The sequence below is a fragment of the Blennius ocellaris genome, assembly GCF_963422515.1.
Source record: "Blennius ocellaris genome assembly, chromosome: 14".
NCBI classification, from domain to species: Eukaryota; Metazoa; Chordata; class Actinopteri; order Blenniiformes; family Blenniidae; genus Blennius; species Blennius ocellaris.
This window is the reverse complement of record NC_137663.1, coordinates 25,152,346-25,178,690: the sequence shown is the minus strand read 5'-3', so window position 1 is coordinate 25,178,690 and position 26,345 is coordinate 25,152,346. Positions and strand designations below refer to the sequence as shown.

The 26,345-nt window shown below is 45.0% G+C and overlaps 1 protein-coding gene across 1 annotated transcript in view; it reads right to left on the bottom strand.

Annotated features, from left to right (window-relative positions):
• Positions 1 to 25,017, bottom strand: part of uvrag (UV radiation resistance associated gene) — a gene marked incomplete at its 3' end in the record, with an annotated part of 103,263 nt that extends 78,246 nt beyond the window's left edge. Inside the window, 8 exon segments of the mRNA XM_080508681.1 lie at positions 4,194 to 4,320; positions 8,440 to 8,545; positions 17,466 to 17,551; positions 17,662 to 17,736; positions 19,013 to 19,174; positions 20,928 to 20,962; positions 21,739 to 21,856; positions 24,846 to 25,017. Coding sequence (XP_080364807.1) covers positions 4,194 to 4,320; positions 8,440 to 8,545; positions 17,466 to 17,551; positions 17,662 to 17,736; positions 19,013 to 19,174; positions 20,928 to 20,962; positions 21,739 to 21,856; positions 24,846 to 24,950 — 814 coding nt within the window. The 5' untranslated portion in view covers positions 24,951 to 25,017.
• Positions 25,018 to 26,345: the final 1,328 nt, after the last annotated feature.

Here is a 26,345-nt window from a genome sequence, read left to right as displayed (position 1 = left end):
CCTAAAGTACCTTTTCCCTTTCACACTGGGCTGTGCAGGAATTCTGCTCTTCTGTTTCCTAATAAGCACCTGTCCGGTGTGGAAAGAGGCCGTGAAAGAGCGGCGAGGTGGCGACAGGTAAAGAGGTGCTGGATTAACCGACATTTTCTTTCTGGAATCGCAGCACAAAGGAGACGTCGTGCCGGAGAACCTCTTAGTGCTCTTTTATTACGCCTCCCCGTGTGTGAAATAACCGTCACAATCTCGTCGATGTGCTTCGACTTGTTGTCAAACAGCGAGACGATGTCGACCCCGCCGGAAAGCACTTTTTAAAAAAATCGTCTTCTAAAAGTTCGCTACGTTTAATTTTTGTTCGACAAAAGATTCACAAAGAAAAGGGTGTGATCTAAAAAGGCGTCCGGACTTCAAAACATGTTGGGGTTGATTCAGACTGAACCAGTTCTGTTTCAATTAACAGACAAAAAAAGAAGTTTAATAACTATTTGTCTGTTCTTCTTACTGGTTTCTAACACTCTTCCGTTCTGACGCCTTCAAGTTCTAATTTTACAAGCGACTTCAGCTTTTTCCTATTTCGAATAAAGAATAAAAGTCTTCCCACAGCTATTCAAAATTGTTTTAAATTAAGAGAAAACAACTACGACTTAAGAGGTGTGAGAACCAACGTTAAATACAGATGTGTTTCTTTTGTGCGACAGTGACAACTTAAAACTGTGCAAATCACCGTTCTGCTTAAAAAAAAACAGTAAAAAGAAAAATAATTAATGGTTATAAAGAACAATAATTTCTGTTGCTTCTGTTTTGTTTGGTTGGGTTTTGCTCATGTATTACTTCTGTTATGTTCCATTTTCATTTTTTCTCCCGTATTACGACTGCTATGTTTATTTATTTATTTTTCTCCAGTTGCTTTTTTAAAATTTGAATATATTTTTTGTATCACTGGTGTCTGGGGTAACCGCACGGGTTTTTAAGGGAAAGGCTAGAATAAGCCTTGGCTTCAAGCCTATACCCATTTGGGTTGCAAGTATATTGTGGAAACAGTGTGGGGAAAAAAAAAAATCACAGGTGTGTGAACTTGTACCAGGAACTGAATGCACAAGAATTCATCAACTGCACTTATACTGAAACCGAAATAAACCATTCATTCATTCATTCAAGTTTGCAGGGACACTTAAGCTTCCGTTGAATATCGGGCCAAAGTTTCAACTGGACTTTTTCGATGACCTATTAAAAATTTTAAAAAAAACCTGATGTGAAGCTGTAAGTTTCACTTTTCTGGTCCACAGGAGAGAATTTCAGATTCAGTTTCTGGTGCGTCTCCGATGCTTGTTGCCTCTTTTGTCCTTCAGCAGTGAAAAGCGAAGTCTCCCATGGTTCAGCGGTTCCAGAGAGAAAACAGCTCGCCGCATCGCTCTCTTTTTATGCATCCTGTTTTTTTCTCTTCGCATTTATTCTCTAATAAACTCCACCACTGCCAAGCCCCTGGAATCCACAAATTAATATCAGTCACGAGTTCAACACAAGTGACTCTTTGTTGGTTTTCAATAAATTGGAGAGGATAATTAAATGAATCACGTCGGTGCCGATAGGGTAGAAAGAAAGTATTTTTGTGGGTTTGCTGTACTGCAACTTGAGACATTTGATTAAATTTGTCTTATTACTGGAAGTTATTTGGATATAAAGTAACATTCAAACATGGAATCGTCCACACAGAATGAAAAACACGAGACAAAAAGAAGTTACATATCCATGAAAACAACAACATGTCGACTTCAGAGACATGGAAGCTTAAAATTTAAACAACGAAGAACACCTACGGCTTCAAGCCAGTTAATGTTTACTAATCCTGCATTTTAATTTGATTTTGCATAACAAAAGTAGCAGCAACCAAGCATAGGCTGCGAAAATCATGGGAATGGCAACATCTGTGTGTGCGTGTGCGTGTGTGTGTGTCTCACAGTCTCCATGCTACCTGCTGCAGTCGCCCTGCAATTAAGCCGAGGTGTTCAAAAGTGGACTTCCCCGGCATTAAAAACACATGCGGCAGTGACAAACGATGCGTGTCGCAGAAGGAAGACAAATTATCAACACGTAGCTCCAATAACCAAATCCACGGCGTGCGATACGTGTGAAATCCATTAGCCGTGTAACGAGCTCTTCTAGGAAAAAAAAAGGCGACACGTTGGGAAGGGAAACGGTGCGATATTAGAGAAGGCCGTCCTTCCCGGGCGGGGCGGGGCGGGGCGGGGCACCTGACCGGGCTGCAGAAAGACACAAATGAGCTGCAATATGACGGACGTTACAAAGGAGCACTGTTAATGGCAGTGGAAAACGTGCTGCTGGCCGTCAAACGGAATCGTGTGGAGCTGCACGCTCCATAAAGACGAATTATTAAAGAATAATTAGGGACCTCGCCAACGGCAGGTCGCTTTTGTAATTCGTCGACAGTGCCGGGGGGCGTGGCCACGACCTACTGGCGAAGTTCTAATTGTTTTTCGAATGTTTCTTCTTATTATTATTATTATTATTCTTTCTCAGGACTCCTGACGCCTCTTTGAGCTCTAATTTGACCCCCTAAACACGCTCAAAAACTGGCCAAATTTGGCAGGATCGTCAGAAGTGGCGAAAAATTTCATAAAATGAACAAATAAAAAAACCCCAGAGTGTGTAATTTGCTCACTAGCGCCACCTAGGTACACTAAATCGCCCACCACGGCCCGTAGGAGTGTCGTACAGAGATCAAACAAACGTCCATTTGTTCGTCTCGTCGAGATCTACAACTCACGCGCTCTAACTTTTGACCTAACTCCGACAGGAAGTCTGCTATTTGCCTTTCAAAGTAAGATTTTCGCCCCAAACGGCAAATCGAACTGGTTCTCTTTTAATTCTGTTGCCACTGTAATCAAGTGTTTTGACGCGAGCGCCACTACTAGATACAGTCCCATCGTTTCACGCGATCGTTACGCAACACTAACCGCCGCGAGGTTCTCATTCCTCTCCTCACCGATTTGCTCTTCTTAGTTCGAGCCATTAAACAGGATCAGACCACAAAGTGTTGAGTCGTACGGCTGCATACCTGAAACCACTGATTATTGCGCAATCCTCATGTACTGCACACGTTCAAGTCCCTTTTACTGCAATATTTATATACTCTGAATAATCGAGACCATTCATGGGGAAACTTAACGAGATTATGCAGTGATGAGACTTACAGTCTCATAAATAAAAGTTGAAAAGTTCATGATAAAGCAAGAGATTGAATAACTAAACATGTAATGCACTACAGTTGTATTAAATACCAGAATAAATGACGTTTTTATTGTGTTTTTTCCTGAAAATTTCTTACCCCAAGTAACCAAAGTATATTATTTATGAAGCTTTGAAAAAAGAAAATAAAATAAAGGCACTTATATTACACTTCATGTTTTTGAGGGTGAACTGTAAAAATACATAATGAACCGGGCCCCAGGGGGTCCAATCCAACCCGCTGGTAAATTCCAAGATTCAGGAGCAAATTAAACTGTAAACATATAAAATGCTCCAGTGCTTTTTCACCATGACGAATACAGTTCTTTGAAAATGAACACTTACTATGGAAATATCTTAAGATGGCGAACGTAGAGCTCTGTTGCTCATGTTCAGCCAAAACTTTTATGCATTTTTTTTTTTTTATGTATACATTTTCTACATTTACGAGGCAGAGGGATAACTTAAGCTCGTCGGGTGTGGAGAGTCGGTTCAGCTTTTATTTTCTCGACATGTGGACATGTTTGCAAAGGCAACATAATTCCTTGATCTTTACCAGGTGTTTTAATCATAAAGTTAGACGAAAATGAGAAATAAAATATTCCGAGGGGAACCGATCATAGATCCACTGTGACTGTAAGCTGCAATACACACGTGGAAATGATGAACGATGTGGAGAATCGTTGAAATTATCACAAATTTTTCTTCAAATACGTCACACTGTTCATATTATGTTTTGCAAAAAGGTGGTTCAATAACCGTGAAAGGTTTTCAGAATGTACTTTGACTTATCTGGACTATAAGTGGACCTGTTGAGTCTATATGATGGAAAAGAACTGACATGACATCATCACTCACACTGAAATCAACAATATTATTAGATGGGGGGGAAAAAACTCACATACGGTACGATACGATACTTTTTCAAAATGCACTGTTTGCCCGTTTACCTTTCCTCTGCAGCTGCGCCCTCTCCTTCTGCCGCAGGTCCATCTCCCTGCCCAGCGCCTTCCTCTGCCGCTGCAGCTCGCTCCGCAGCACGGCGATGCGCAGCTGCATGCACTCCCGCTCCTTCTTCTAGATGCACGAAACACAAGGGGGGGGGGAAACCGGAGCGGGAGGATGAGAAGAGGACATATTCAGCCACTTGCACTTTGTGACAGGTGCCCAGAAATCCTACCAGACGACTCTAAAACCGACAAAACGACAACAAACGTGATCGGGTAGAGATGGTCATGTGTTTGAGAGCAGTACTCTCTTCCTGCATCCATAAGTTTGCCACAGCTGATGTTCTCAAAACAATGTCTGAAGGCTCATGTGGCGACGATTCACAACACTTAAAGTGACAGGACGTTGGATAATGAACAAATCCAAAAGCTGTTAAAATATTATGCAACTGCCGCGTCATTTCCAGTTGGATGTTTTTCCTTAATTTGTGTGTGCCGCTGTTTTGAGAGTTCCCGAAACCAAATTAAATACTTAAATACTTTTTCTTCAGTTACAAAGCGACTGAAGTAACGTCATGCAGCAGCAGCAGCAGCTTCAACCTGAGCAGACGTCTCGTCAGGCAGGTGTCGACACAAGGTGTTTCTAAACTGATGCAGACGGCGACGTTATCGTCGAGAAGAATGTGCTTTTGAGTGGCAGCGGAGGAAGCCGCCGATCTGCGCGCCGGCTGGGGAAACTTCCACTCCAGATGACGACGTGGACTTTGGATGAAAGGTGCTCAGTCACTTTTCACTCCGGTGAAACCTTGACGAGTAACGGGGGGGGGGGGGGGGGGGGAAGATTAAAAGCGACACACAGAAACAGGCAGGCATATTGGAAATCAGAGTGAGTGTCTGTCTTTGCCTCCCTGAGCAGAAATCAGACTGCCGGTCATTAGTCAACATGTAGCCTTCCCTCTCCGTGGGGTGCCGTGCCCCCCCACCCCCACCCCGACCCAGAGTTCACGTCTCTATCTGGCAGCTGGAGGGGGGGGGGGGGGAGCACGCCACGCACCGACGCCTAATGAGAACCAGCAGCGGCGATTCAAAGACGAGACGACGTGTGTGCGGCACAGAGTCGATGGAGTGGAGAGATTGGCGGTAAACAAGAGCAGATAGGGCGACTTCAAAACACGCAAAGGCAGATTTAGGGGCCGCGTGCGCGACGACGGGGGGATGCAGAACACGAGTTGCGAGGCTGAAACATGCGGCGGCGGCGCAGAGCGAGATGGATAACGGAGATTGGACGGGGGCGGTGAACTTGCTGGCGGGATAACAGAGGCTGGAAGCTTGTTTTTTTTTGGTTTTCCATCCCCTCGTCTGGGGGACTGCGGCATCTCACACACACATGCGCCCAGATAGCGATCATCGCAGCCCTGGATGAGAGGAAGCACAGATAGGCCTCCTCTGGGAAGGGTTTTCTGGGGGCTTTGCCTGGGGGGGGGGGGGGGGGGGGGGGGGGGGGTGAGGGGGAGAGGGGGGGGCAACTGATAGCGCCTCCATCTCTCCCGATGTGTCGCTACCCTGATGCTCGCAGGTCTTTGGCACGAACCGGCAGCCTCACACACTTTCACTCAGCGGCAGAGTTGACAAGTGGGTCACAGCCGTGTGTGTGTGTGTGTGTGTGTGTGTGTGTGTGTGTGTGTGTGTGTGTGTGTGTGTGTGTGTGTGTGTGTGTGTGTGTGTGTGTGTGTGTGTGTGTGTGTGTGTGTGTGTGTGTGTGTGTGTGTGTGTGTGTGTGTAACAGAGAGACTGTAGCCCACCAGCGGGGTCCGTCTGACTCCTACTGAACATCAAACAGCAGTGAGTCAGCTGAGTAAATAAGCAGGAGTGTGGAGGAGGAGGTGGGGGGGGGGGGGGGGGGGGTCATGTTATAACCCAGCAGATTAATGGCAAGAGTGTGGGTGAGAGGGTGAGAGGGTGAAAGGGCCATGCGGCCGGGGTTGGTGGCCTCCGCTCCGTCCCCCTTTGATCCCGGCTCACCATGACATCACAGAAGGAAAAGCACAGAGCTCTCCAAAGAGGGGGGGGGGGGGACCCTCAACCCTCAGAAGAGCCACACAATGCTCCACTCACTGCCACTCGTACAGAAAGGAAAGGTAGAGGGCCGGGATTATGTGATTTATTAGCAGGTCTCAGCCTCTGAAACAGGATTTTCAAGCAAAGTTTTGCTGAGGGGGAGAAGATGAAAGGGAAAAAAAAAAATGAAAATCAGGGCGGAGTTTTTCCAAAGGGATCCCTTTGTTGGGATGAAAGAGAAAAAGAAGTCTCAATGTTGTGGGAAGACGAAAGAGCTGCTTTGAGAGGCTGGGCGAAGGTCCGAGGAGCCGAACGAAGACAAAAAGCAACAGCTGTAACATCTGTCTGAGGTGGACGACGAGAAGAGCCACTCAAAACCTTTTTTTTTTAAACACTTTAAGCAGACACAAAAATGTTGCAGCTGTCCACTTAGAGGTATAACAACATTTCACACAAAAAAAGGCCTTTTTGACAGATTTTGACCACTAAGCATGAAATCACGATGTTTAAAGTGTCACTGATTGAGGAGCAGCAAGAATCTGCTGGTTAAACACAATGACGCATTAGAATACTAGGTAACACTTTATAATAACTATCCTTTATAAGTAGTTAATAAGCCATTAGTTAATGAGTTATACATTGCTTGTTGAATACTTGCTGATAATGTATATAAAGTATTAACTGATACTTAACAAGTCATTAGTAAGTAGTTTCCTAATGCTTATTCATGATCTATTACTAATTTCTAAGGTAATGTTATAAATCATTAACATACAGTTAACATGTAATTTATAAATTGTTAACTAAATGCTTGTAAATTATTACCAATCTATAAGGCACAGTCATAAATCCTTAATAAACTGTTAGCAAATATTCAACAAGCAATGTATAACTCATTAACTAATGGCTATTAATGGTTTATTAACTATTTATAACGGATAGTTATTATAAAGTGTTACCGAATATTAGATGACCGGGGTGAAGAGTCGTGCGCCAATATGTCAATAAATTGAGTTAACAAAACAGCCAGTGTGCACAAAGTGGCGTACGTGAACAACATCGGGAGAGTCGATATGGAGCCCGAACTAATGCGCTCGGTACCTTATTGGAGGGGTTTTATGAACAATAGTAACGGTTGGATACGGTACTTTCAGTAATGTCCACGATTTTTCGTGAGTGGAAACACTTGAAAACCTGTAATTTACCGTACCGGCGACATGCTGCGCAGTGGAAACGAGGCTAAAGGTTCAAATCTCTTATTTCAGCTCTGCTGTTCACATCAAGATCCAAAGAGCCTCTTTAAAGCCTTCAAAAGAAAGGCTGAGGTGGTCTCTGACCCAGGCGAGGGATTAAAAAAAAAAAAAAAAAAAGAAGTGGAGATTATAAGAAATACAGTACATTTCATTCAAACAAACTAGTCCAGGAGACGTCGGAGTTTCTGGATTCTTATTCACCGACGTGGACGTGGAAGGATAAATTATTATTATTGTTCGCGGATAAATTATCCGGTTTCTTTTTTGCAGTTTGTCGCAAGAAATTTAGTGAATCTGAGAGGAAATAGCCGAAGCTAAAAATGTCCAAATATGTCAAAAAAGGCTGTTTTCTCAAGACGTACGAGAGGCAAATCCACCTGTGTGTGTGTGTGCGTGTGTGTGTGTGTGTGTGTGTGTCTCACTGCCTCCGGCCTTTCATACGAGCAGAGGAGGCTTCAGAAGTGAATGTTTACCATAAACACCATGTCAAACTGGGGATCGGCTTGGTTTTCACAGCTGCGCGGCTGCCAATACCCCCCAAAAAATGTTAAATATGCTTTTGGAGCTTTGGTGTGGGATCCCGGCGGAGGATGTGACAGGAGGTAGAAACATAAACAGGGGCTTTCGGGTTCACGTTATCGCCTGAAGGGGGTGAGATATCGTGCTTTCTCCACTTTTCGCGGCTCCGCTGAGCCGTGAAAACGGGTTCGGAAGCCGCCTGAAGGCTGTGGCGACGTCTCAAAAAGCCTCATCGCAGCATTTACTGCACGGCCGTGTCCGTCAACCATGTGAGATCACGTCAGATTTACGAATTCAGTTGTTTGTTTTGTTTTTCCAAATGCTCATACTTTGGTCTTTTTTTTTTTTTTTTTTTAAACCCTGCATCAAAAGCTGAAACGCTGCCGCCGCCGACAGGTCGGCATTTCCCCGGCGCTCACCCGCTCCGTGCACGCCGCCGTCGTCCGCAGCTTCTCCTCGATCTCCTTCCCGATCTTCTGCACGGTCACCTGGGTCTGTTTGATGGCTCGCTGGGCCGTGTGAAGCCTGCAGGAGGAAGAGGAGGAGGAGGAAGAGGAGAGCACATCAACAGCCGTCCAGATTCCCGCGAACACTCCGGATCACAAAAGTGACTCAGTGTTGAAACTGTGATTAAAAGCAGGATTACAGGTAATGGTTACAACCACCGTGCTTCTGTTGACCTGCTGGTTAACCTGTCCAGACTTTCACTGCCAAAACCTTAAAGTCTTAAAGTCCTAGTGAAATGAAAATTCGACCTCCAAAACACTCTGGCTGTCGCTTCTAGGGACATTTTTTTATGTTAACTGGCCGAAGGGTAAAATGTTAAAACACGGCAATCAGCGAGAAAATAGCCGATAAACACCGCTATTTCCGCTGCTGGGCGGAGCTTCTGACAATAATAGAGTGACATCACGAGTTGTGCACACGCCCAAGTTGTGTTTACATTATGGAGGATCAGAGTTTTGATGACGAAGAGGCTGAATTTAACCATATTTCATCATCGTCGTCATTTCAAACCCAGTTATTGATGAAGAAGACACAGAAGGTGGTTCTGCCATCGATGACCCCGTCTGGAACATGTTTGAGGAAGCAGAAGACGCTTCGTCCTCCATTCGTCCTCGTCTCCTCGCCTCAGCAGCCGCCACTTTTCACCTTTGAGGCTTTGAGGCTCCTGACTTTTGGCAGAACGACCGGCTTCCTGGATCATGTCGAAGCGGCTAGCCACTAGCTGCGCGAGCTAACGGCTAGCCGCTCCCGCCGCCCGTGCTCCTTTTCTCCTCTCTCAGTCTCTTCCAGGCTCCAAAAACTTGGATATTTAAGAGGGAAACAAGCCGATATAAACACAACAGATCGAGATCTGCACAACTCTTGACGTCACGCTCACGAAGAAGGATTCCCCCGACTTCCTCGGCTGGAGATTCAAAATTCAAATAACTTTGTTACGCGACAACAGTGGTGGGGCAGAGTCGGAGGAACTTTATCAGTAGTACCCCAACTATCGTTTTTTGCAAAGTAGTGTTTTACATTTCACTAGAACTTTAAGTCTCATAAAACATAAAAGCTACTGACAGGTTGTGAAATTATACACAGGATGAAACCAATATTGAGAACATTCCGGAAAATATACTTTTTAAATAGGAAGGATTAACTTTTTTTTTTTTTTAAATGCAAATCATTATTGTCTCATAATCCGACTGAAGCTCCATGAGATCAAGCTTTATTTAGAAGACTATTTAAAAAGTCATGATTCCCAGACAGAAAAGGAAACCAGTTAAAAGGCCTTAATGAAAGCCAAAGACGAGGGTTTCTTCAAAATTCCGATGGGTAGAAAGCAAACATAGGTGCACAAAAAGACGAGAAAGCAAACGTGTCAAACACTTTATAGTTCAGGGACGACGTGCAGAACTGGTTTATCTCGAGTAACTGGACCGGTTAAATCATGACGCATTAACTTTTATGTTTTTCTTTGTTGTGGTGAGATAACCTGATGAAAATACCACAATTAAGACAAAAAAAAGAATTTGCTTTCTTTTCCTAGCCCCGGGCGTCACGCACTTTAAATTCCTTCCTCTTGTTGTGAAATTCTCCAGGTTTTTTGTTTTTTTTTTGGCAGAGAAGAATCATGCTGTGGCAGATTTGAGCGCATTAAGAGAGATAAAGTACGCCACTTTAACGCGTCGGTATTAAAAACTAAAAATATCACACGCAGCTGCCCTTAGCTTGGTTTCTTTTGTAGGTGCCAACAGCGGCTCGCTGGACGGCGATACAACAAGCGGACGACTTCAAACGGAGTTCATACGCAGCGAACAGAAATAGGAGACGGTGATTATAGCGGACAGAGTGAGGGGATTATGGTTTGGGTCATAAGGGTGATGTGAATGGGGTTTTCTTTAGGTATGTACTTGCTTTGAATCTCCCAAGAAATTGCCTCTTGAGTGGGTTTAATGTAAGAGACTCTTTAAAAAAAAAAAAAAAACGGGCTTGCAGCTTGGCGAGGTCATTTTACAAATCCTCCGGGGGGGATTTTTTTGTTATGAAACTCACACAGCCACCTCTGGATATTACTGCCCCCCTCAAGAAAGAGAAAGGAAAAAAAAACTGCGTTGAGAAGAGGTCTTGAAGAAAATGAAATGTTTGGTGCCTTGGTTGGGTAATCCGTCTCGAGGTGACGGCGATGGCAGCTGGAGATTCTTCTCTGGGAACATCAGGGCAAATGTGTTTTGACAGCTTCATCTGTTTAGGTGATTGCGATGGGAGAATCTGATATCCTCCCCTCCCCCTCCTCCCAGGTGAGAAAAGTTATCTCCCCTCTCCTTTTCACGCATGTCTGCCCTCTTATTACGCCACAGCGGCTGGCTGCCCATCACACCCGTCACACGCCCACTTCATTACAAGAAGATCTGGCGAACCTCAACAAACTTTCCCTGAACGAGGCGCGAGCGGCTGAAGGACCCCGACCACGGGTCTGCAGGAAGTTATGGCTGAGGCTGTGCACTCAAGCCCTCATCCCGATAAACATCAGACAAACAATAAACACTCGCACTCCTTCGACGTGGCGCTGGGTTCTGCAGGGGTGTCGGCTCAAAGTTTCCAGATCCTCCGATAAACACGGGCCGTGTTGTTGGGGAGGGTTTTTTTTTTTTCTTTGAACGCTCGCTTTGAGCTCAAGCACATCCAGAAAATGGCAAGTGTTTTTTTTTTTTTTTTTGTGGGACAATCAAGTATTGCAATCAAGTCGGGGGGGGTGGAAATGGCAAACCGACGACCTTGAAAGTCAACATGGACCTGGCCACCTCCCCAGCCGACGGCTCCTCATCGACTCTTCATTTACATTTGCTGATTATCCGGAAATAAATATTTGTCGTGGTTTCGGTGCTCGGTTGTGGTCCAGCATCTGCGAGTTCGCAATCAGGGGGTTGAGAAGGAATCAGCGAATCCAGATGAGTCATCTTGGCCTCGGGTGACGGCCCGGGAGAGAGACGCATCCCAAGAAGTCACTCGAGAGCGAAGCGGTTTTCCCTCCGAGAGAAAAGTGACAGCGACTCGAGAGAGTCGAGTCTCTTTTTCGACGTGTGCAACAATCTCCCCGATTCTCAGTGTCGCCGTTTACTACAAATACTTTGAATAAAAGGAGACATTTGTGGCGCAAAGTTTACGTGATGAAAATGGCTTTATTTTCACAAAACTTAATCACTACTGAAAATTACTAGAATCTCAACGTAATTCCGATATCGCAACTCGGGTCTGCGTTGTGTTCGCTATTCTAAATAAATATATTTGAAATAATTCTGTTTTCTTAGAAATGTGTTGAATTTGCTTGGTGGACACTCTCTTCTGACGGTTTTAGCCCAAAGGCCTTATAATGTTTGACACCCTGATCTAGAAGATACAATATACATGTTTAATGTATTCAGAACTAATCTAAAAGATCTGCAAACAACAGACAGAAATAACAGTATTCTAAAAATGTCTCGGCCATTTTTAATGATGCATAGGTGTCAACAAGGAATCTCCATAACGTTAATAGAGGTTGAAATAGTTTCATTATGTTCAGTTCTATAAGAGAAAGAAACAGCGACGACCTCCGATCAATACCAGGAAAACTACCTGTTTTTTATAGATTAAAACAAAAGCAAACGTACTACACTTTTCATTATAGGCAGTGAATATGAACGTGCAATGTTTGTCCAGCAGACTGACTCAAAACGTTTTTATTCGGGTTGATCGTGGCATTAAAACTGAACAGACAAACAAAGAGCAGAGTCACTGCAATGGAATTGAAGTCATTTCAGGCCAGACCTTGACAGTAAATAAACAGAACATTTAAAGCAAGGCCATTCGTGTTACCTGATCAGCCTTGCGCCATTTTTTTTTTTATTTTCACGTCCAAGCTTAGTAAACAAGGCTTCTCCGACAATCCTTCTTACCGGAAACGAGTCGAAAGACAAAAGATCACAGCGACCTCACGTCAGGCCCAGATAAATAGGGCTGCCGCTCAACTGTGTCCAAACAAATAATCCTGAACGAAATCCCGCTGCACACCTCGGCCGGGGGGGGGAAGACGCGACACAATGGGAGGAGGGGAAAAAAAAAATGACAAAAAGCAAACTTGCTAAATTCTGTCTATATCTCATTGCCGAAGAATGTCAACACATTTAACCGCTTGCGTTTCACATCGCTTCACCATTGTCTCCATCTCGCTGGACAGAAGGTGAGATCACTGGAGTGCAGTTTCTTCAGTGGGCCTGCACTGCGACGGCGTGCTTGTGGGGATCTGCAGAGTTGCCGTGAGCCGTGTTTACATGAAAACCACAACAAAGAAGCCAAAGAGATCCCGAGAAGATATGCTCGGCATTAGAGGGGGGAGGGGTCACTGGGATGTCATGCATTTAGCTAATTATAAATTAATCTTCAAGTGCGGACACCAACGAGCGGCTCTAAGCTCCTTAGCCAAAAAAAAAAAAAAAAGAAAGAAATCTCAAACTGTTAGTCATGGTTACTTAGATTTGCTCGGTGTAATCAGCCAGATAATTAAACGTGTAAAGGCCATCAGCGAAGGCCTGCCGTCTCCCGTTTGAGGACGGCAGGAAGCACAAAGAGAGGCCCTCGCCGGGTACAGCAGTGTGCAGTCGGGGTGTAATTTTTTAAAGAGGTGGGAGGATCAAAACCCGACATTACAAGCCGAGATAACAAAAGACGGCACTGCCGAGGCATAAACCAGAGAGGCTGCTGCGAGCTGGAGGCAGGAGAAGAGAGAAGCGACGAGTGGGAGTGAGAGAGAGGAGCTGGGAAAAAAAACAAAAAATGGTGTGAAAAATTAGGCTTTTGAAAATATAGTTCTTGAGGGATGAGGCCAGTAGGACATGCCGTTTTGTCCGTAGTCACAACTTCCTACTTTGATTTTAAGTCACACCGTCGGGAGGTGTGAATGAAATAACAACCAGGGAGTTCAAATACGCGTCTTCGCAGCAATTTAAAGCCCGAGGAAGCAGTTGGTTTCCGCAGAGCTGCTGGTGGAGACAGCCTGAGGCCCGTCGGCTGCTCCGATCCAAAGCAAAGCCTGATCGCCACAGAACCACAACTGCCCCCCCGAGGTGTGGCGGCGGCGGCGGCGGCGGCGTCCGGGGGCGGAGGATGAAAGCCTTATCGCCTCAGTCCCTGGAAGCACAGAGGACCGACCCCCCATGGAGCTTCGGCGTCACCGCCGCACTGCTTCTGTTGACACGTACCGTACATAGTTGCTCTCACAAAAAAAGGGGGGTGGGGGGGGGCATGCAGAAGCAAATCAGGAAACGGAGGCAACATATGGCTCTGATCACAAGAGAGGAGAGGAAAGTTTCTTTCCCCTTTGGGCTGCAGGAGTTTAAGACGCCGCAGTGAACTGTGAAAGTTCAGGGCCTTGAGTGATGTTTGCCATGTGTCACACGGGCCACCGTCTCAATATCGACGACCCGCAGTGGGATTGTTGACGTGAGAAAAGAGGAGCCGGCGTCCGTGAGCGAGAAGAGCGAAGGGGGACGCCGCTCAAGTATTTCCACTTACGCACCACTTCGTTTTGACACACGAGCACACATTAGGCCAAGAAAGACGTTATAGATCCCTCCGCCTGCCCTAGTTAAAGCCCAACTAGTCCCTTCTTGCGCCGGGCCGACTCTGTCGGACGAGGCTCGCCCTCGAAACGAGGAGGGGGGAGTTTTCCTGACCGACGATCCGTACGCCGCCTCTTCATGCGAGCCTTGTTGCGTTGCTCAGGCGGGACGCTGCCATCGTGAGCTGGAAGAGCCGACTGCGAAACCGCCTGACAAATTACCGCCATTAATCAGGATCGGCGCTTTCTGAGCGGAGAGGCTCTCGTCCTTTTCCCACAGCCTGGAGGTCCAACCACACGTGTGTGGCTGTTTTGTGCCGTTATTTTTGAAGGGAGGAGGAAAAAGACGTGCACTTGGGAGAATTCGACAGGTGGAGGAAAAGCGCCAGGATTCGTCCTCCTTCGTGAGGTTTTAAGGTGCAGCGCAGAGATATCGGTGGTGGTGCTAACTTTAAAATGTAAAGTTTATTATGGCACTATTTTACCATTCAAAACGAAATCTGACTGAATGTGCTTGACGCCGCTGACCTCCGTGATCAGTTGTATCTACATGGAGTAAAAAGCCCATTCACACCGATCTGAGCATCCAATTGGCAGTAAAAGCCACCGAGGCTGCAGCGCTGACCTTCACCTGCAGAGGACCTGACGGAGCAGCACAACTCCAGACCTACAGAATTGTGGATTTTGGCAGAACGCCGGGCTTTGAGGACCTCGAGGTCACTTATCTGTTCAACAGAGGTACGGCTTGTTTTTACATAATGTCCCTTTAAAACAAACAAAAGTCAATCTATGTCAGTCAACATTGGATGACTGTGTTAAGTAACTCCAGCTTATTAGAGGGTAAATATGTCTTACGTGGAAGAGATCGGTGTGTCGTAACCCAAAGCTTCAGCCATCGTTACGTCACGTCTGCGAGTGACTCAATACACCACCTTGTGGCACAAACCCGCATTGCAAGACTTGCCGAGTTTGATAGATACACCATCATGACATCACAAAACATCTTTGAAATGACATCAAATGCATCATTTTTGCATTTTGGTCCCAGAAAAGTTTCATGTTTCCACGGTGACGGCACAAACACTGAAACGGAGTTGGGAGTGTTTTCAAAAAGTTGGATTACCCCCCCCCCCCCCCCCCCCCCGATTACCACGGAGACAGAGTGTTTTCAACAAGAGCATTTGTTGTCATGTAAACAAAACCCCAAAGCATCAAAACATCACATTGTGTACCTATTATCCTTTTAAAAATGCTGACTCGCAGCTGAACGCCATCGGCAGCAGATGCCGAGGAAGTGTCAAATACGCGACTCTGAATCTGTGCAGGACTTTCGAAAACCGTGCGTGCACTTAAAGGAACCCGGAGTCCTGCGGGTCAGAAACTGACGACGCATGTTTATGCGCCTCGGGGGTGTAAGAGGATAATCCCTGCCGGAGTGTTCAATATCTGATGAATCACTCTGCAGTACGCCATCATAAACCATCTGCATATGAGCACTCCCAACAAGAGGAAGGGGGAAAAAAAAAAAAAAAAAAAAACACCCTGACAGGGGCGAGGAGCCGCAGGCCGAGCAGGAGAATCAATGTAAGCGTGTTCGACTCGGCGGAGTCCCACAGGGTGAGGAAACAACGGAGGGGATGTGGAAGGAGGCTGCAATAATAGAAGCAGCGAGAGCAGAGGTCATTAAAGTTATGATCCAAACTGGGCTTTCTCTCCTGCACGCTGCTCGGGGAGGCAACGGTTTCCTTTCATATAAAAACACAAACCGTGGCCCATTTCGAGACGAGGAAGTTCTCAGACAGTTTCTGAGTGAAGGCTTTTTTTTTTTTTCCGGGTATTTATGACCCCCTGTTTGTTTGTTATAAAAGGAAAATCATAGTGGAAACTTCTTCTAATGATCCTAATCACAGGATTCCCGTCTATCTTTGGAGGTGTGGAACCTGAACTTTCCACATGTACTGTACATTTATTCGGTTAAAAAAAAAACTAAAAAAACGGGTGTAATTACTTTGCTGTGGACCTCGTGCTTCAGTTAAAAAGCGGGTTTCCCTGCGGGGAAGCCCTCGGGACGCCAACAATCGACCACGTTTAAATATAAATGCACCAGTGCAGGGTGGTGTTTGTCAACAGGCGGCGGGAATCCCTTTTAATTACTGTACCAGGGTCCCCCCCCTTTTAATAAGCGCCTCGCTCGGCGAATCTCTGTCTCCTTCCTGTGGCGCAAGACTTTTACTGCAGGTCTTTACATCCTGGAGGAGTTTTAATGCAGCACACATTCCTGTGTCTGACCTGATGATGATGATGACGCGTCTTCACACAACTATTGGTTTGATTTGAGCATTTAAGAACAAGAAATACAGTGACTCCTGCAGGCTTTTCGCAATCACACAATCACAAGTGCTTTAGGCTTTCTGTGTGCAGGTTGTGTTGCATTTGAGGATAATTGGTGTTAATATGAGTGTGTGTGTGTGTGTGTGTGTGTGTGTGTGTGTGTGTGTGTGTGTGTGTGTGTGTGTGTGTGTGTGTGTGTGTGTGTGTGTGTGTGTGTGTGTGTGTGTGTGTGTGTGTGTGTGTCTGACTCTCTATGTTTGACCTGACCAGGGTGGATGTTCCCGGCTTCCACCCAGAGTCAGCTGGAATAAGCTTCATCAGCCCAGATGGGATTATTAAGGTGGAGGACAACCTCGAAAATGTTTGGCTTTCCTACAGCGCCATCTGCTGGACAACGTACGCATCTGTCCAACGTACCAAACTTGAAAGAGCAAAAAAAGAAAGGTGGAAGGGTCTGTTGGAAATAAATTCTAAATTGTTGAAAAAGAACAACAGCAACACTCACAACTATAAGAAATTTAGGGCAACCAATTGGCTACAAATACAAATGTTTTGGGACTGTGGGAGGAAACCAGAGTAGCAAGAGGAGAAACATGTGAACCTCACATAGATCTGCATGACACAAGAAACAAGATAAAAGTAGAACTACTGGAGCGCCTATAAAACGAAAAGAAATTAAGATACTATCAAAACAAATAGACATATATATATATTAAACATGGGTAAAAAAAACAAACAAACATTATCTTAAAAGTTGTTCAAGATAAGCTCCAACTTTTTGTCTCAAGTATTCTTGAGACTTCCCCACAGCGATGCCACCTAGTGGCAGAACTGGAAAACACAAATACTGCTATTTATGATATTTTTTTAAAGATGAGAAAAATACATGGCGGCTTTGTCCTAATTAGTTTAATATGATCTGAATACGGGCTGGATTTTCTCATTTCAATCCGATAATTTCAACAAACCCAATGATTTCGGCCCATTTGAAGTGGAAACCTTGTTGGAAGGCCCGGCGTGCCTCACCTGAGCAGAGAGAAGACGCTGTAGGAGTTCCTGACGGCGCTCTGGTCGACCTGAAGGAGGCTGTTCTTCTTCCTCTCCGACTGATCCTGAAAAGGCCACATGTCAAGATGTTTTGAGAGCCGAGCCAGCGGAGGCGCCGCCGTCCAAACGAAGGCGATGCGATTAAGCACAGCGGGAAACAGACAAAAGGCCGTACCTTATGATCAAAGTCAGCTGCATAGTAGCCGTCGTTCAGTCCAAATATGATCTCATTTGGATTTCTGGATCGTATCTGTGGACAGAGCGAGGAGGCTGATTGTGGGGACAGACACGGGGCGGACGAAGGACGGCAGGCATGAGAGAGTGAGATCTGTTTACGAGCTCCGCCATGAAACGAATGGCAGCAACACTGAGCTCTTCTTCGAGGGAACTGATCTCATTCACTCTGTTCTCACAGGCTCAATGTGGGAAGACGACTTTTTTTTTATTTTTAACACTGTGCTCTCTGAAGAGAAAGAGCTGAGCTCATCAAATCTGAAGTCTTTAATAGAGCGGCGGTCCGAATGTCACAGATGTTCCATGAAGGGTTCCATAACGTGTCCTTCTTTTACGATCCGACAGAAGAGGCGAGCGTGAAAATGGGATTTCAATTAGACAACTTTTTCTTTTTTGGTTTTTATCAATTATACCAGTCGTGAGCCACCCATGACCCCATGACCCCGGGATTCACCGCTTTAACAAACCTTCCATAGGAACGTACCCAAGAGAATAAACCGTCATCAAAGCGGTGAGTTTGGGGTTCGACTTAAACTTAGACTTTCTTTATTGTCATTGCACAGTACATCACACAGTGGGGAACTGGCAACGAAATGTCGTTGCTTAGCAACCGGTAAAAAAGTTAAAAAATTTATTTAAATATATTTTAAAAAGTAGTGCAAACAGTTAAAAACTGTTTGACTGTTCAAGGTGGACTGGATGTCCATGATGAGTCAGCAGAGCCACGCTCCAAACCGGTCGTTCAAAACAAAACGCTCCAGTCAAAAATCGTTTGTGGCGTTAAGCTCGACTGCATTTCAATGCCAGGAGTTTCTAAACTTTTTTTTTTTTTTTAAACCTTTCTAACCTTAGTAACTGACGCCTGAAAGATTAATATTTACACTCTGGCTGCTTTCTTCCCGGGTCGCCGCAGTGGATCATGTGATCGGTGCGTTAAGTTTTGACTTTGCTTTGTGCGCCAGACGTCCTGGTACAACCCGAGCAGCCGGGCTTTAAAGGCCTTGCTTCAAAAAGACTCAAAATGTCCATTCAAAACTCTAACGGTTATCATAAAAGTCTGTACATGTCGGGGCCCAAAATGAAAGTTTCACATTTTCCCTTGAAACAGGCCTCGATCGGCACGCAGAGAAGTGCATTATGGTCCGAATCCCAGATGTGGAGCTTCTTTTTTTTTTTTTTTTAAACAATAAAAGTCAACTCCAAATTCATCATGGCAGTTCGAGGCTCTCTCTTATTGTTATTCTAACTTATGATGGATGAACGATTCCCCGTTGCGGTGTGCGTTTGCCGACCTGCTGCCCCGTGTATCGGAGTCCGTCCAGATTAACCTTCCACTCGATGAGGAGCTGGTACTGCTCCTCCTGTCCGCCCCAGATCCGCACCACGAAGCAGGACACCGAGGTGTCCAGCAGGTCCGGGAGCATGCCGAAGTCCAGGCTGCGCCAGGTCGGATTCTGACACATGAGGAGAGTTGTGTTAGTCAAAATGTTTTGGGAATAACTCGACATTCTCAATTTTCATTTGACAGCTGAAGATTTTTTTTTTTTTTTTTTTAAACATCTGCAGGTATTTTTCACGTCAAAACAAGTAATGGCCACATGTGAGCACATGTAAAAGATTCTATCTGCCCGTGTCAGATTCATAAGGTGATCCCTCTCCACTGCACTGTAATCGAATCATCCTGTACGAGATTAACCCCGAAGCTTGATCCCTCGCTCTGTTTTGTACGCCGTCCTGGAACGCCCAGACTGAACAGTGGTCCTCCGGCGCAGCGGCAGAAGGGTCAATTCTGTGATTCGATTAGGAGCCATTTCCCCCCGTCAGAGAGGAGAAAAGGAGGGGGAAAAAAAGAAATAATCTAACATTCTTTGGGTGACGGAAATGGACGGAAATGGAGAAGAAAGCAGAAGTGCAGAGTGAGAGTCTCGAGCGGAAGTAGAGAGAGAGAAAAAAGGAAGGCCGGCAGGAAGGAGACGGGAGTTACTAGAAATCTAACGTCAGCATGGACGCTTCGACCCACGACTGCCGCGCTGCATTACGCCGCCTGAACGGGCCTGGAAACCCGCTGAGCTCAGCAGTTCTCCAGGCTGCTAATGGCTCCACATCCTCCGCTGCCGTTGTGCATCATCCTGAACACGGGTCGCGAAATGAACGGACGGCAGAGTCATTCACACAACGGAGAAATAAGACGATGAAAAAGTAAACCGGGAGTCAAAAAAAATTCTAACTGTTGAGGGAAACGTGTAAAGCGCAGTTTCAAACCTTCATTCACTAATTTTTTCACCCTCAAAGACACATTCAGCCCTGATTTTGACCATTGCTTCCACGAAGCCTCATTCTATTCTTCTTTCTCTTGAGCTCAACGTTTCTTCTCCCACTGACTTCGCAAGCAAATATCTTCACATCACTTTGAAACCATGCAAATAAATGATCCACTTCAAAGTTTAACGTTTGAGCGTTCACATTTGGCGTGAATAGGTTGTTTTAAAAAAATACAATTTAAGGAAATACCATTTAAAATGGTAATAATATACACAAAGTAGGGAACAATTGAGTTGATAAATAAAACGGTGCAGTTGCTGAATCTGTCCTGGTTTGATTCCGCCACGGCCAGTGAGCTTTTAAGATGGAAGTTTAGCGACGCGTCAGAGAAGAATATACAAGTGGCTGAAACAGATGGATTACGTTTCCGGGCTTTGTCTGTATGGAAACGCCTCTGACCAATCAGATCGAGCCGTTACGACCACGTGTGAGCTTCTCAGGTCAAAAAGTGTGTGTGGAGGGAAAATAAATAAACAAATAAATAAAGTCACAGGTCTAATAGATAAGGAACCACTGTTATTCTGGAGACGTCAAATACTTGTGTATTTATCACATATTCCTTTAAGGTAGAATCTACAGCGTGAAGCACAAGAGTTACATCGCCGTGTTCCTCTGCCCCTCTATATCTGTAGAAAGATCCCGCACACATAAATCTGCCTGCGAATTCCAGCGAAAGGTCAATGTGACATCGTCGGCCCTTGATTTTAATCACAGCCGTCACAGCTGCACTTGGACATATTAATAAAACCAAGTGTTTTGTGTTCCTTTTCCCCCCCGTTTTCCTCGCAGACATGGCAACAAATCTCCGTGCGTAATGAGAACATCTTGAAGCCATCCGAGGAGGCCGGCAGGAAGAGCTGGAAGCGGCGGGTAAAGAACACTCACCAGCGAGTCGCGTATGACTTCACTCTTGTAAAAATCTGAAAGCACAACGCAGATTATAAAGAGAGGGAAGAAAAACAGTCGTGAGTGCATGAATATGTGCCAGTGTCTGACTACGTCTTAACTTCAGGGTCGAAAATGTCCCCCGAATAGCAAATACAGTATTTGACTTCACTTTGAGTCACGACAACAAAATGCAGTTAAAATTCACATGACTGTTCTTGTCCTTATCAAAACTTCCCCTCAGTTCTAACACAGCAAGGAGCCACATCCATTATTGAATTCTCAGTTTATAGTTTGAAAGAGCCATGAAATGTGTTCAATAGATCCTCACATGCAGATTTAAACATCACATGACTGACGAGCAAAAGATATTTAATCCTCATCTCCAAGGCCTGAAAAGACCAAACGTCCTCAGAAAAGTGTTTTTCTCGAAGATCAGGTGCATTTTAGTCACTTTTAATGAGATTTTGCGTAAAAGATCAGAGGATAATACTGTACTTTGTAATCATGTTGAATGAAGATCACTGTTAATAATTAACCTTCCCATCACTCAGTTCATCCGTGAATCCAGCAACAACAGCTGCAGGGCTCGACACAGATTTGAGGTCAAAGGTTGCATTATGATGGCGAAACTAAATAAATAGCGATGGGAGCATTTTAACAGTTTTTATGTGCAATACGTGGAGCTGAACTCCAACCAACACAACTTTGCATTAATGTAAAAGAACTGCGTATGAAAATAAAGATCCAGCAGGTTTCCTATGTGTGTGTAGGTGTGTGTAGGTGTGTGTGTGTGTGTGTTGGCACTGACCCCTGGAGATCCGCTCCCCTAAACAGAGGTGGAGGGTGAAGTAAGTGTCCAGCAAAGGGGAACCATTCTTGTTGACGATGTTTCTGGCGGCGATGCTCCGGAGGTGACGCAACCGCCGCTGTTTGGCGGGGAAGAGGAGAGAGAGAGGGGAGAGGAAGTGAGGGAGGCAACACACACACACACACACACACACACACACACACACACACACACACACACACACACACACACACACAATGAGTGAAAACAGAGACGCCTGCAGGGATCGATAAGGCGTCATCGTTGTCTAATCTATATATAAACAGCCTGGAATTAGCAGCGCTTCCAGAAGTTGAGACGCCGCGGGCCGTGACGGCTCAACGAGGCGGGCCTGGTCAGTCGTGAGCGTCACATGACGGGACGTGGGAAAGCTTTTAGCGCCGCTGGCGATTTATCGCAGAATCTTCCAAGCGGCAGGGAGACACCTGGGGAAAGACGGCGTCACCCGACATGTGACCGTTGACACAATGGCAGCAGTGTGAAGGAAAAGAGACTGTAGATTTCCCATATTAGGAGCGTTTTTCAAGAATTTTCACACGGAGGTCGAACAACATCGTGTTTTTGATCAAGTGGTTTCCCTGCTAACTTTAGCGTCACTTCCTGCTGCTAAAGACGGACGTTAAAAACCCGACAGATACCTGGAGCCGTCCAGACCAACGCAGTTTAACAGCATTTACAATGACGTTTCGAAGTGCCGCACCTTTAGTTAGTCTTATTTTGATATATGCCGTCGCGAGCAGCAACAATCGACGCTAAAGGAAGTTTAATCAGTGGTTCACTCGTATATTTACTGAAAATTGGAGCAAGCAAGTGAGAGAGATGACAGACTGTCTTACACAGGCCATAGGGACACATTCTGAACATTATAAAGTGAATTTTGCACAATATGCGACCTTTGAGTGATAATTTTGTTTTGTTTTTTACATTTTTGATTCAGAATTAGACATTTGCTTCGTCTGTAGATGAAACAAAAGACCCACAGAGATGCTATTTGGCGACTTCCAGCTTCAGGCAAAGACGTCACCACAGCACAAGTTCTCTCCTGACCAAGCCTCTCTCTCTCTCTCTCTCTCTCTCTCTCTCTCCCCCCTCTCTCTCCTGCAGCTATACACACACTAAATCTAAGTCATGGGATTCCCTATAAGATTAGAGAGGCCTCCCAAACACAAAAACAGACTGTTCTTCTGGATACTTTCTTTTTCTTTAGCCCAACTCCTTAAAAAAAAATTTTTAAATACCAGAGCACATATCTGAGAGGGCTCATGTGGACCACAGGCAGAGAACAAAAGTGCTGCCCAATGAGAAACTCCACAGAGATCTGAGGTCTTATTAAAAGGCTATAAGATCAAAGTCTCTATAGAGTCTATAGAATTTTTTTTTTTTTTTTTTTAATGGTCTCACAAGTGATTAAGAGCAAGTGTGACAAAGTTATTAGATGGTCACAAGCTTTCCATCTGTAATTCCGGCCCATTAAACAAGACTGTTCCTGAAGAAGAAGGACATCAAAGACGCAGAATGATCCAAGACGATCCGTCTGTAGATGGAATCTCGAGGAATTACATCTCAAAAGACGTACATTTGCAATTAAAGCAAGTCTGTTTGGTAAATTTGGAGGGTAGGTCATCACACCCGGGTTTTTTTTTCTTTAGGATGCATTTCACATGATTAAGATGACTAAATAATGTAAAAACAAATTTGACTAAATTGCAGAATGAATTATTACAAAGGCTTATTAGGTAGCAGCATGGCGTGACGCCATCCAAATGGATTTATACGACTACAAAAAGAGTGTTTTACAACTTAATGTGTCAAATTGATTTGATCTAATTGAAAAATTATAAGATTTATCCTCAATCTTGTAATTTCCTGCAACACGATCACAGTAATCTGTCATCATTACATTACGAGAACAAAAGTGTCACTTTATTTCTGCTTTGAAACACTATATGAAAGGAGGCGATGGGATACAGAGCAGGCCAATGCTGAGTCATTAACGCCCACACTTTGAATACTTGTTAAAAAAAAACAAAAAAAAAACGTGTTGCTGCATGCAGAAGAAACAGAAAGTTGCACTCACTGCATCACTTATTAGACATAAACATGTTCATTCCTGAGGTGGACCTGAGTGTGTGCAGGTGTTGGCTCAAAAAAACTGCAGTTTTCCAGAATATCCAGATTACTGAGCTCTGAGCACGAATCGTGTGTGAATATACTCAATCTGACCTGGCTGCAGTCATGGACGCTGTTGTGTGTGTGTGAAGGGATGATGAACTCATGAGATGACAGCCAGCGAATGAATGAATGAATGATGTGTTTTAACTGCTGTAAACAAACTCAAGAGAGCCCTATTGTTATCGAATCAGGGCTGGATTTGTGCTCAGATGGGATTAAATCATCTCTTTGAGACAGTTTTTGTAGCGTTATATCGACACGAGGTGAAGGGAGCTGTCACCTGCCTGCTGTCATGACGCCAACTTAAGTTACCGTTAGCATTAGCATTGCACACAACTAAACATGCGGGGGGATTTGAGGGGACACACCAAAACGGACGGGCTCAAAAAACACACAGCAGCGGTTTAAGTGGCTTTGGTGTGTTTGGGTTGTCAGTCCACTTCTAGCTATTTAAAGTGAGAGAGAGCTAACTTGCAAGTTAGCAGCTGCTCGGAAACTCGCTAGCCTGCGCTACGGATCAAGTGGCTTCCCTGTTAACCGGTGACCGGCTTCCGTTTGTGTCGGTCGCTGCTGAAAGTGACAGCAGATGTTTAAATGAGATCTGCAAAAGCGCCAAAAAACGACAACTTTACTGTTAATATAATTATAATGCGCTCGCCAGGACAACTACGGATTTTTTTTTACATTTGCTGTTACGAGCGGCAACAACCGACGCTGAAGGACGCTGGTCACCAGTTAACAGCGAAACCAGTTAATCCGAAACACCTGACAGGCCTCCGAGCTGCACTCTGGCTGTAAACACGTAAAGCACTGGAAGAAACACGCCGTAACACTTCAGCAGACTTCTCCTGAAAAGAGCAGACAGTCGACACGAACCCCCGGGTGTTTGCGTCTACCTGCTGCGATGTGAGCTCCACATGCAGGGCTCTGGAGGATGAAGCTCCGGAGTTGGAGACGGAGGCGGCGGGGAGAGCGAGAGCCCGACCGGTGATGGAGTTCATCCTCCCGTCGGCATGCAGCGGCTCCCCCTCATTCAACGAAACATCCCATCTGAAAGTCTATCGGAGCTCCGGCTTGTCAGAGGAGCGATTAGGACGCAGTGGTTCGTGTGCGTGAAGCGCCACAACAGCTGTCAGCTAACCGCCGGGACGTAAACAAAGTCCGGGGTCTTCGCTTGCGGACTGCTCGGAAATCCGTCTCCGGTTGGGCGGTGCGACTCGCCGACCTCTGATTGGCTAAAGTGCATGTCCGTCATACAGGGGCGGGGCTTAAGGTTGGAATCCCGTGTTGCTATTGGCTGTGGGATGAGTTCATCTTCCCGGAAGAGGCGAGTGCCCGTGGAAATCTGTCAAAGCTGCAGAATATGAGGAAGTTGCAGTGCAGCGTGACATGCAGGTGACAGAGAAGCGTGCAGGCCTCTTTCACTCAGCCTCAATGAAAACTGCTGCAAACATCAAGGGAAAGCTTTTGTCCTGGTGCCACTAAAATGTATGTGCACCTCTAAAAAAAAAGAGAAATTAACTCAAGGCATTACTCTTTTTGCAACAGAGAAGAGGCAAAAGGCCTAGATTTTAGTGCTGTAAGTTTAAAGAGAAAGCACACTAGTATTATTCCCCACTTGTGAAAAAAAAAAGAAAAATGTTATATTTTAGAAAGATAACAACAATAATAATATTAATTCAATATAGAAATACATAAATCCATCAACATACAAAACAATACAAAATCTCTGAGAAAATAGGTTTTAAATTTTAGATATGAATACACATTGATCTCGCCTCACTTCGCCTTTCTATATAATCTATGAAATGACATAACAGATGACAAAATATCACCTGAAAGATAATTCTGACTTGACAACTTTATGGTACAATATGTGCAGAATGGAATTTCATTGCTCAGCTCGGACATGAGGTTGAAAAAAGAGAGAGAGAACAACTTTTAATAAAGCACAGAATTCTAGAAAATAGTGTAATTTTTATGTACTGCTGGTTTTGGGAATTAAGGGAGTAAGTTAATTTGGCTTTCACTAGTGTGAAGAGTGTTTATAACATTTTATTATTACACTGTATAGTTCTAAAGTCTTCTAATATGGGTGTTTTGAAAACAGGGACCCCCGAGCAAACAAGGAAGCTCCTCCGCTTTCACATGGTGAATGAGGAAATATTTATGAAGTCCAAATACAGCTCAAAAACTGAAGTAATCCATGACTCCGTCTATTTCTTCGCCTTGATGGGGGAAAGGTGGAAAACGTAAACAAAGCAGCCAAGCTACTGCAACACGTTGAATTTGGGACTGCAGGACGACGCTCCTGCTGGAAAATCAACGAACATCCCTGGCTCAGCTCTGCTGATTATGAGGGCGCCGTATTATGACGTCACAACGGTGAGACGGAG